General features: G+C 53.8%; 1 protein-coding gene across 9 annotated transcripts in view; it reads right to left on the bottom strand.

Annotated features, from left to right (window-relative positions):
- The window catches only part of TBC1D2 (TBC1 domain family member 2), a 52597-nt gene that overhangs the window by 18268 nt on the left and 22115 nt on the right, over positions 1-12214 (bottom strand). For 4 of the 9 annotated variants that reach the window (XM_087419419.1, XM_087419416.1, XM_087419417.1 and 1 more), the window contains 2 exons: positions 6029-6424; positions 213-323 (listed from right to left, as the gene is read on the bottom strand). In XM_087419419.1, the coding sequence (XP_087275545.1) occupies positions 213-323; positions 6029-6424 (507 nt within the window). The other 5 variants (XM_087419421.1, XM_014782018.2, XM_087419422.1 and 2 more) reach the window with 5 other exon arrangements.

Raw genomic sequence — 12214 nt, 5'->3', positions numbered from 1 at the left:
AGTGGCCGCCCACCTGCTCCTCTGCACCTCTGCGATCAGAAGCAGCGATCAGCAACGGTGCACAGATACCTGATACTTGGAAGACAGCTCATGAAGCGCACAGTCCAGAGAGAGAGCAGACAGGTAATGAGAGAGTTAGACAGGGACATGATGTGAGGGGACTGAAGGGTGGCTGGGAATGGAGGTGGCCAGAACAGACTCCCGCCTCTCACCTTCATCAGGAGGGCCCTCTCCTTCTCCGCCACCTTTCTCCAGATCTTTGTGACCTGGTGGATCTCAGAGTTGAGAAAGCGGTTCTGGGTCCGGTATGCTTCCATGTCGTCCTGGAGAAGGGAGCAAAGCATTTACTGAGTTGTACCATAAACATCTCCCTGGTCCTCACCCTCAAATGAGCTGCCAACACTGCCTTTCTTTATAAATTTCCAATAATGGCAACAGAAAAGGAAGTCTGAAAGAAAAAAAATGACCAATATCCTCCTTCTCTAGTCTTGATCCTAGCATGATATGGTGGAGAGAGCACTAGGCCTGGAGTTCAAGTCCTGGCTCTGACTTTCTGGCTGGGAGGCCTCACTGAACCACTCTGACCCTCTGTTTCCTCATCTGTAAAAGGGGCAAATACCAACTACCCCACTGGGCAGCTGGGAGACTAAGTGAAGTAACAAGTGTCATAACACTAAGTACAGGGACCAAAACATAACAAACATTCAAGTAGTGTTTGTTTTTAAAATAAACATATTTTGTCATATATTTGCAATCATACTGAGTAACTTTTGGTGGAAAGTATTTTTACTTAGTGTCACTTTGTAAATACTTTTCTATGTTGTTACATATGCTTCCCAATGATCATTTTTAATGTCTGATGACTATTCTAGTGGGTGAATTTACCATAACTTTGTTAGAATCCTTCTCCTGTTATTTTTTTATTTAAGCCCTGGGTGTTTTCAGGTTGTTTCTGAACACGGCTGAGGCTGTGATGTACGTCTCTGAGCCTGGAGTCTCCCCTCTGAAGCTGTCCAGTGGAGGCAGTGAGATGCTGCCGCTGGAGCCTGCAGGAGAAGCTGGCGGAGCGCCAGGGAGGTGCCAGCAGGAGCCTGGGCCTCAGAGAGGAGGAGCCCCAGCCGCAGCAGTGGCGCTGTCTTCGTTCTGCTGGACGGATGCTGCAGAAGCCATTCAAACACACAGCACATGCTCACCGCCACACCTAGCAATTCCAGGGCATCTACGAGCTGAACCTCAACCCCTTTCTCTCCCACTCGAGAAAATGTCCTGGCCTGTAGGTGAGCGTGAGAGATGCTATTGCAGGGATGACTTTGGAGAGGCCCTGATTTACCTGAAAATTAGCAACATCACACCTGGCCTGTGGCACTACCACCAGGGCTGGGTCACCTGCGCACAGCTCACAGGTGATCCTGAGCCTCCCTGGGTGGGTCTTCATTCTGGCCAAGATGATCTCCAAGGTCCCCGATTCACGCCCAGACGGCTGACAGAGTGGGTGGGCCACAGGCCCCAGGGCTCCTGGAGCTGGAAATAAATGCTCCGGGCTGACTTCACCACGCGCCCCCGCACCCCTCTATTGGGGCTCGCATCCCCGCCCTGGCCTCCCCTGCTCTCGTCTCTGTCACTGTGCCTGGGCTGAGGGCTCTACTCAGGCTATGCTTGCTTCTGCTCTCTCCTCCTGCCCTGGACCTGGGCAGTTCAACTCCCCAGCCTGGACTTCCTCCTACTCTCCAGCCGTGTCCTTGCCCTGGGCTCCCTTCTCTTGGCAATGCTGCCAGGGGTGCCGGCTACTCTAACGGGCAAGTGTCTGCCTGCTTTCCCCCCACGACCTCCATTTCCTTCTCCTTACGTGGAAGGAGGCGATGAGACTGGTGTGGATTCTCCTGTGGGCAGTGCCAGGCCCAACCTCCTATGAGCATCAGGATCTTCCAGGACTACTCTTCACGCCCATGACAACCTTACTCTGCAGCGTCCGGGGATTCAGAAAACTTATGAGCACACAGGCTAGCGGGCCTGTGCTCCCTGCACCATCACCCTCCTCTCCCCACCCGACACAATCTCAGTTACTCCTCCCAGAAGCCCAGAGAGTAACACAGATGAGGTCTCAGAGCCTCTGAAAGGATCAGTAAGTTGCCTGAGGTCACACAGCTGGTACAGGCAGGGTGTGACTGAGCCCAGGTCTGTGTGACTCTAAAGCCAAGTCCTAACCACTGCACTCGCTGCCTTCACGCTCTCTGAGCTCCCTCCCTGCTGGAATCCACCTGGACCAAAAGTCTAGTCCCACCCTTCAAGGTGGGACTTGGTGGTCTCCTGGCTGAAGGTGCGCAGCGCAGGCCTGTCTGCCCTCTCCTACCGGGCAGTACAACAAGAACCCAGCAGCGCCGCAGGCGCCGCCCGAGTGCTGGAGCTGCCCAGCGGTCAGGGAACAGGCCCCAGGGCCAGGCGGCCTGGATGTAAATCCTGCCTTCACCGCAGAGCCCAGGACAAGTTACTCACCCTTTCTGTGCCTCATCCCCTCATCTGGAAAATGGGGCTAATAACAGTACCACCTCAGGGGCTGCTGGGAGGATCTCATTGGTTAATATGTGCGGAAGGCTTAGCATGGTGACACGTGGTGAGTGCAGTGCGAGTGTCGTCTCCCTCACCGCGCTCTCAACATCTCGAGAGCGACTCTTACCCACCGTGCTCCCCCTTCGCCTGCCGAGAGAAGGCTTCCCACTGCTGCTCCTGCAGATCCTTCCCAAACGCCTGGGGAAATGCAACAGGCCTCCAGGCAAGGGAGACAAGAGCTAGCCTGCTTGAGTTCCTACTATGTGCCGGCCCATTTCCCTCACATTCATCATCGTGTGTAATCTAATCTTTACCACACGCTGTGGGGTAAGTACTCAAGTCCTATCCCTGCCACTTACAGATGAGGAAGCAGGCCCAAGAAGGTACGGTCTCCTCAGTCATGCAGCCAGCACGGAGAGCCAGGATGCAAACCCAGGTATGTTCAGTCCACGGTAGGATCTGACAAATTCTGCTGGGTGGGAGCATATCGGGTCTACCTGACACCACCAAGCGGTTCTGCCTCCTGGTGCCACCCCTCATTCCTCATCCCAGGCCCAGAAGATGCTCACGGGCATTTCCCAGGCTTTGGACATGTCGCATAGGGTGCCCTGCTTCCAGGCTAGACAGCGAGGCAGGGGTGAGCGCCTCCTGGAGCAGCAGTGGGCGTGGGGTGGGGTGGCGTCTGGGCAGCACCTTCCCATTCAGCTCATCGCCCTACCTGGAGTGATCTTCCTGGCTCGGAACTGTAGGAGGAAAAAGAGACCTCAGAGAAGAGAAAAGCCACGTGACAGTCACCAGGGAGGTGAAGGAGGAAAACACACCTGAAGAAAGGGGACAGGAGGAAGTCTGCTGGCCACCTACAAGGGACCAGGAACCCGGGCTCTCTTCGGGAAATGCTGCGTGGACCAGCCCCTGCGCGGCTAGGGAAGCAGCAGATTGGGTGTGGGGAGACCTGGGTCTAGCTGCAATCCTGCTGCCGATGCTGTGTGACCCTGGAGCAGTCCTTTCCCCTCCAGAGGGCTCAGCTGTCCCCGCCAGAAAATGAGGGGCAGACCAGGCCTCGGAGTCTCCCCAGCTCTGATACTGAAGAGGTCACTGATGCTATTCTCAAACTGACAGCTTCAACAAGGGGCATTTCCTCAAAGCTGGGTGTCCTCAACCACAGGGTGAGCAGGAAATGGGACGACGCACTGTCTACAACTTAAAGACAATGGATTTTTGGGCCGGCCCCGTGGCTTGGCGGTTGGGTGCGCACGCTCCGCTGCTGGCGGCCCGGGTTCGGGTCCTGGGCACGCACCGACGCACCACTTCTCCGGCCATGCTGGGGCCGCGTCCCGCATACAGCAACTGGAAGGATGTGCACCTATGACATACAACTATCTACTGGGGCTTTGGGGGAAAAATAAATAAATAAATAAAATCTTTAAAAAAAAAAAAAAGACAATGGATTTTTGATGGGTCTCCTATTTTTTCTAGATCAGACACCTACAGACTAACACATAAGGAACTCTAGTTCCTTATGCATTGTGCTAGCAATGCTTGCAAGCACAAAATGCGGGGCCTCAGAGGATCAGCTGCAAACGTCAGTCTGGTTGACGTGAATCACAGCCGGGGTCTCCTCCCCTCCGGGCTCACTGACAAATTAAATTCCTGAATGTGCAAACGCAGGGGTGCTTGGTCTCCTAGACAAGCGCAAGTTTCTGGTCAGCTTTCTGGGGCAGTCTGGAGGCAGCCGGCGGGTCTATTTGTCTGTGCTCCCGGCTGCTCTTTGGGGTCTTCAGCCCTGGGTCCCAGCAGGCAGGGCACAGAGGAAGACACCGGGCGGGGGAGGGCAGAACAGAGGAGGAGAGCAGCCTGATGGAGGCAACGTCCACCGCCCACTGCCGCGTGAGGCCCTAGAGCTTTCTAACAACCTGGCTGCGTCTGCGCCTCAAAGGATCTCCTTCCACTTGAACTCAGAAGAATCTCTGATTTTAAGAGAAAAGAGTCAGGACTGGTTCTGCGGTGTTTCATGCTGAAAGAAGGGGAAGGGCATCTGGGTTTCATGTTATCTTCCTCCATCCTCCTAACAACTCTGTGAATGGACTGCTGAGGTCATTTTGCATAGAGGTGAGATCACTTCAGAGGCAGGATTCAAACAGTTGGCCTGGCTTCAGAGCCTGCGCAGTGACCACTATACCACACTGCCACTGGTCTCTCAAAAGCTTCCAGATTTCTTTTTTTCCTTCCCCAACAGCGATTCTGTGATATGGCAGCATGGGAGTTCCCATGGTTATACTATGTCTACGTCTGTGGCTGCGAGTGCCAGGGTTTGGGGCAGAACCAGCCCAGGTTCTCCGGCTGCCTTTAGGGACAGTGAGCCATGAGTCCCTATCCCAGCCCTCCAGGTGGTCTGGCGGTTCCCGTCACCACCCTCTAGAGAGGAGGCTGCAGCCCATGGCCAGCATGACACCTAAAATAAAGCTCCTGTCCCCGTGCTGTAATGGCTCCCCGTGGGAGGGCAGCCATCCCCAGGTGCAGGCCTCGAGTCTGGCTAGGGTGAGGCAGGGATGGTGGCAGTAGCTAGAAGAGGCAACGAAGCGGGAAGGCAGCAGAGCGGACAGACCAGCCAGAGATGGGAGCTGCACCCCAGTTCCAGTCCCCCCACTTCCTCAGCACTCAACCCTGGGCAAGTTACTTCACCTTGCCAGCCTCAGCATTCCTGTCTGTAAAGTGGGAGCACGCACGGGATTACCTTGTAGGTTGATGTGAGGATTAAGTGACATGATGCAGGAAGGCACTTAGGACGGTGCCTAACAGAGTAAATATTCTATAACTAGGAGCAGTGATCACTGCCATTATCACGAGCAAGTCACAGCTGGCCACGGTCACCTGTACTGTGTGCGGGACTGCCGGGGAGGGCCACCCGGGCACTTGGGGGCTCCTGAGGCATCGGCATGGCACTAAGGGAGGCTGACAGGGCCAGGCCCAGACTGAGCTGGTCCAGCACTCAGGAGCTCCAACTCCATCTTGGGCCCTTCATCTCTCAATCTGACAATCTAGAGACGCCCTCCCTTTTCAGCCTAGGATATCATGAAAAGGTCACGTTGCTTCCTTAACCAGGTTAAAAAAGTGAGGAAGTGTGTTGCAATGCTTCTAGCAACGTGTATGTCAAATAACAAATATTCCAGTGTTAAGGGTTACCCCACGGGCCGGCCCGTGGCTCAGCGGTTAAGTGCGCGCACTCCGCTGCTGGTGGCCCGGGTTCGGATCCCGGGCAGGCACCGACGCACCACTTCTCCGGCCATGCTGAGGCCGCGTCCCACATACAGCAACTAGAAGGATGTGCAACTATGACATGCAACTATCTACTGGGGCTTTGGGGGGAAAAAAATAAATAAAATTTAAAAAAAAAGGGTTACCCTTGCTCTATCTAGAAGACCCTTCGTGTTGAGAGCAGCATCCTTCCCAAGGGCCCAGGGCCTGGAGGGAGGGGCCCTACCTTCAGGTGCTCCATCTTCTCCTGCTGGCTCAGGAAGTCCCTGTCGGCAGCATCTGGAGGGCCGGGGGGCTGTTTCCGGGGCTGCATGAAGTCCCGGGTGACCTTCTCCGAGAGCTTGCAGATGACCTGCTGTTTGGCCTGGTTCTTGTCCAGGAGCAGCTGCACGTGCTGCTGCAGCTCCTGCACCTGCTGCTCGCGCAGGCCCGCCGTCTGCGCCAGGCTCTCCCGCTCCCGCTCCAGGGCCTCCACGCGCCGGCCCAGCTCCGCGATCTGCCGCACCTTGTGCCGCACCAGCTCCAGCCGGTCCTTGTCCTCGGCCGCGGCCAGGTACGCGCTGGACGCCCTCTTCTCCTGCTGCGCGGCCTCCAGCGCCTTGTGCAGGATCTTCACCAGCTCCTGGGCGGGGAGGGGAGCGCCCGTGAACTCGGGGAAGGCTGGCAGGTGCCAGAGGCGAGGCGTGTGCTATCGCCAGTTCTCCTAACAGCCCTGAGGGGCGGCCAGCACTGTCCCCTGGGGCATCCCATCCCAGCGCCCACTTCCTCTTTTTCTGCTCAAGAAAGTTTTAGCTGGACCCATGGTTCCCCAGCTAAAGACTACTTCCCAGCCAAGCTTACAGTGAGGTATGGCCGAGTGACTATTCTGCCTAAACGGATATGACAAATGATGTGGGCAGCTTCTGGGTCATATCATTAAAACCACTACACACAGGCTCCCCAGGTGCAGTTCCCCTTCCTTCTCGCTGGGAAATGGCTGGACTTGGCAGCCACCTTGGGCCACAAGCAGAAATTACATGGAGAGGATGGCAGAGCTGCCCCACCAGCTCAGAACTGCTCACTTTCCTCTGGAGTCTCCTATGAGAATGTGGGAGAGAAACACACTGCCAAATGGTTTTAGGCCACAGTACTGTGAGGCTTCTTTGTTACAGCAGCTAAGCCCATACCCTGACTATTGCATGTCCATTTCAGAGATGAATAACCTGAGGCCCAGCAGAGTAGAGTGGAATTTAATCCCATATCATCCAGACTCCAAAACCTGTGCTCGGTCAGTAACGAAAGCAGGGGTGGCAGCAACGTCACCCCTGTGGCGGACATTACTAATTAATCTCAATACTCCTTCCTGCCAAGCCTAGTTGAGGCCTCAGAATCCTTCTGAACACAGCATCTGAGCAGTCACTACCAATCGAGCTGAGATGGCATCAGAGAGGACACTCATTGGCAATCCTCACGCCAAGCCCCACACAGAGAGCCTCATTCAATCCACTTGTACCCAGCCCCCTCAACCCCCCATATGACGCTTGCAAGGCTGGTGCAAGGAAGCACTAGAGTTCAGAAGCAACGGACCTCGGACCTCGAATTATTCCTCGGCAGGGGCACTTGATTCATGTGGAAACTCAAGGTTCGGCTTCCTGTGCCTTCGAGCTCCCAACATCCGCAGCACTCAGGGACCTGTCCTGCCCCCAAGCAGGGAGGTGAACTCATTTAGGGCCAGGATCTGAATATCAAAAGCCAGGTAGCTCAGCAGGCAGCCCACATGAACCTCAGACCTGGCGGGTAGGGCCTTTAGGCTACAATACTGTGCTCCGTGCCAGTCTCATCTGGAAAAACATGGTTTCCTGGAGATGCATTAACCACATGCATGCCAAAGTATTTAAATAAATGGATCCTCTGGATAAGGTTATTTGCTAAGAACAATTCCATTTTGGAGGAGAACTGCCCAAAATCATGATTTTATTTGAGAAGCTAATGACAAGACCAAATTAGCATGCATCTTCTGAAACCTTGGTAGCAGAACCCTTCTCTGGTTCTCTCTCTTCCATCCATCCATCCATCCATCTGTCCGTCCATCCAATCGACCTTTATCAAGCACCCACTCAGTGCCAGGCCCGGTGCCAGGCGCTGGGGCCCAGAGAGGGACTGGACACAGTTCCCACCTTCAGGGACCACTAAGGCTGGTGGGAGCAAAGGTGTAATGGAACTATTTACTGCAAGAGAGGGAAGCAAGGGTCTCTGTGGGGGCACAGAGCACCAAGCAATGACTTCCACCTGGGGTGCAGGTGGGGGAACACCAGTGCATTCTATAGAAAGGCAGAGCAGTTTAAACTGATCGTGAAGAATGAGGAGGGCCAGAGATGGTCAAGCAGCAGGTTGGCAAAGGCCCAGACGAACAGGGGAGCGTGTGTGGAGCTGTGGGAGTTGCTGGGTGTGGCCAGAAGGTAGGGTGGGGAGGGTGGTTGCAAACCAAACCGGAATGTTGGGAATGAAGAAATCAGCTTCCCAGGGCTGTGCATAGAGAGATTAACATTCCCGTGGCTCCAGGGTAACTGAGAAGCCTAGACCCTTTCCTGGTTCAGCTGAGATCTGGAGATTACCGTGGGTGACGCCTGGTGAAATAACCTACAGAGACCACTGCTCAGACTTGCCTTGGGCTCAGATCAGGTGGGTACATTTCCCCCAGCCTTGGGAGAGTCAACTCTGAAGCCCAGTTCATTACATCCAGCTGTCTCTCCTTGCCCACATCTGGCTCTCAAAATCCAAGACCAAGACACCAGCCCAGGAGGCTCTCCTCCCATCCCAGAATCCCTGCACCAGAATGAGATAAGGAGAAAGGATCCGGGGAGAGGGATGGAGCTGGAGTAGGAAGTGTAAGATGAGGAGGGGAACGGATCACGATTCAGAAAACCTGGAGGCTGGCAGGGAAACCACCTGGTCCACTCACCTTGCTGTCACCTGGGGAGACTGAAGCCCAAGAAAGGAGGAGAGGACTAAAGGGACCTGGTGGATCCCCACGAGTGGGAAAACAGGCCGTAATAGAGGGCTCCCAACTCCTCCTCCAGGATCCTTCACTTCTCCATGATGCCTAGTTAATGTATTTTGCATTGAAATGCTTCTTTAAATGTCTTTAAAAATGGAAATAACCCATGTTCACAGCAGCATTATTCACAATACCCAAGAGGTAGGAACAACCCAAGTGTCTACTGATGGTCAATGGATAAACAAAATGTGGCATATATACACACTGGAATATTATTCAGCCTTAAAAAAGAAGGAAATCCTGTCACATGCTACAACATGGATGACGCTTGAGGACATTATGCTAAGTGAGATAAGCCAGTCACAAAAACACACATACACACCATAGAGAAATATTAAAAACAAAAAGAGAAGCTTGCAATACATCCCGTTTGAAGCTGCTTTTGTCCTTCTGATATGCTACGGCACTCTCCATGTTGGTCAGTACCGAGCAACACCACTGTTTGCAATAGTTCAAGAGTATTTCTTGTGTGGATGAATTCCCTTAATGCCACCCCCAAGGATGGACATCTGGGCTGTTTCCAATTCCCACAATTATAAGCAATGCCTTAGGACCAATTCTTAGAAGTAGAAGAGCTGATCAAGTGATACTTTTAATATTCCTTAATCAAATCATTGTTTGGCCCATCTCAGACTTTGATAACTGGTCATAAGTTGTCATTTCATTTAAATTTTTAAAAGCCAATAAGTCATCTTTTAAAAATTAATCCTTCGTCTTTAATTAAAGAGTTGATACTTTCATTACTCACTAAAATCAAGGGGGGTGGGCCCAACAGTGCTCGAGGAAAGAGCACTGGACTGGGAGTCCAGCAGGTCGGCCACTGACCCCTAAGGGCTGGCTGAGTGCAGGTGAAGGAACAAGGGCTTTGGAGTTCCAGAGGCCTCGGTTCTCATTCCAGATCCACGAGTGTGTGTCTAATGAGGGTGTTTCAGAAAACTGAACCTCAGCTTTCTCGTAGGTACAATGGAGACAATGATCCCTGCTCCACCGAGAGTCGTGGAAAGGATGAGAGAAAGGGTGGCAAGTGTCCCTCCCCAAGCTGAAACAGCCAGGGTCCCTCTCGACCATCCCTCCATGACTTCAGGACCCAGGCCTGTACCCTGCACGGGGGAGTGGACTCTGAAGTCTCTGGCTGGGCTTCTAGGGAAGTAGGAGGCTGCACTTTCCCCCACCGAGTTTCCTAAATTACGGGCCCTCACCATGTGACCTGGGGTGAGCTAAATTGGCCCCAGAGTGCCCCAGGGGCTCCTCATTCCCAGCAGCCAACAGATGGCTAACATGACCACAAACAACAGCCTTCCATCTGCCAGAGAGACAGCCTTCAGGCTGGGTGCAATTCTGTCAACTCGGAGGGCCTGAATCGCCTGGCCAAGCAGCCATCTGGTGCTATCTCCTGGAGTCCAAATCTCTTGTGGGGCCAGGGCTGCAGGGGCCTGGGACAGACAATGGCTTAATGGGTGTCAGAGTCGCTCTGTGGTTTAATATGACACCAGGGAGGCACAGGGAGTGTGTTCACTTTTTTCAAAGAGCAGTTATGGTGCTGTGTCTGGTCCTGGGCCGTACCGTGAGCCCAAGGAGGAGGCAGCCAGGCTGTGATGACAGTCCTGGACCTGGAGAAGGAGACTAGGGCCCCAGTCCTGGCTTCTCCAGCTGTGTCACCTCGGGCAAGTCACCTAGCTTATCTGAGCCCCTCAAGCATGGCACAGTGAAAAGGGCAGAAGCTCTAGAGGCAGAGAAACCAGATTCTGGACCCTGGTTCGGCCCCTGGGAGACCCTGGGCATGCAGAACCTCTCAAAACCTCAGTTTCCTTGTCAGGAAAAGGGGGCTGATAATTGTTGTAAGGATTAGAGAAAATGCACGAAAGCCCCAGCACAGAGCTGGGCCCACACTTAATACCAGCAGTTATTTGTGCTCATATCGTCTCTTCCCCACTGGACGGTGAGGTCCCCAAGGGCAGGGATCTGGCCCCAACATACCTCTGTGCCCTCCATAGCATCCAACAGAGTGCAAGATACAAATTCTTAAAAGATCACTAAAGCTATTGGCAGTGGCCAGCTGGCTGTCTGAGCCAGGACAAGACTCTCAGTTCCCAGGCAGAAAGATGGTGCCTTCCCACTGAAGAGTCACAGGAGGGCATCTTGTAGATGTGGGCCCAGGGAAGTCCAGGGGCCTGTTTCCCCAGCTGAGGAACTGGACTGGGAGGGTTTCAGATGGAGAGGTGCTCTCTGACCAGCATTTCTGAGTGCCTGGGGCACCGCTGGGCACCCGAGGTTGTGCTGCCTCTTCTCTCCTACCTCTGGGCCGAGAGTCAGTCTCCTTATCTCCATCCCCTCTTTGGTTTTGGTATCTGGGCTGGAGCTGGTAGGGCTGGGACTCCCCCTTCCTAACATGGAATGAAGACCTGACCTCTATCACTGCTGTGCCCCACAAGCACATTTCCCAGAGGCCCTCGTGGGCTCACATCTTCCCAGAGCCACACAGGGGTGTGTCACTCCTTGTAAGGCAGAAAGGAATCAACAAGGAGGGCAGGGAACACCACAATACCAGCTGAAATAATGAAGGCACGGGGCTCTATGAATCCGGACACACGGCTCTCCAGTAAACATGGTTATAACTCCACTTACGGAGGAGGAAGAGAGGCTTAGAGAGGTTAAGAAACTTGCTCAGGGCTGGAATTGGGGCCTGCACCATCTTAGTTAAAGGCCTGTGCTCTGAATCGCCCACCAGACTGAGGTGCAACTGCGAGATGGGTCAGAGAGCAGGCAAATCCACTCCCATCGCGAGTCAAAGGTAAAACTGCCTGACCTGTTCTCCCGACTCTCTGCCCAAGGACGGGGCCGAGGTGTGCTGGAAAGTGAACTAGGAAGAAAGTCCAGATCCTTTAACACTTGAACAACTTCCTCCTGACATTTTCACTCTCACTGCAGGGAGTGGTTAACAGCCTGGGTGGCCCTCACTGATCTAGAGCTCGCCTTCATTTACTGCGGTCCTTCGGGGCGCACAGCCATCGGGGCAAACCTAAACGGAATCTAGGGCTCCTGGGGCCTCTCTCCTTCATCTGACAATTCATAATGCCTTAGAAGGAAAGGCTGAGGCAAGGGAGGCTGCACATATTTCCTAGAAAGAAGGGGAAAGTGTGGTGTCAGGAGAGGTGGAGTTTACATTCCAGATTTCTTTTCCTGTCCAGGGTCTGGTTTGGGACTTAAGCTGTACTGGTCCAGGGATCAGGCAGCTGCTACAGCTCGGCTTTATGCCCTCTCAGCTCTCACGAGCGTCCAGCAGCCTCACAACAGGAACACAAAGATGATGGGAGGAGAAGAGAGAGAGCTGGACTGCTACTTGGCATCAGAGGGGACTTGGCATGCTGTAATAAT

Source organism: Ceratotherium simum, chromosome 29, assembly GCF_057802395.1.
Source record: "Ceratotherium simum simum isolate JZ-2026a chromosome 29, ASM5780239v1, whole genome shotgun sequence".
Taxonomy (NCBI): Eukaryota; Metazoa; Chordata; class Mammalia; order Perissodactyla; family Rhinocerotidae; genus Ceratotherium; species Ceratotherium simum.
The sequence above is the reverse complement of the archived record's forward strand: the minus strand, read 5'-3'. Positions and strand labels throughout refer to the sequence as shown.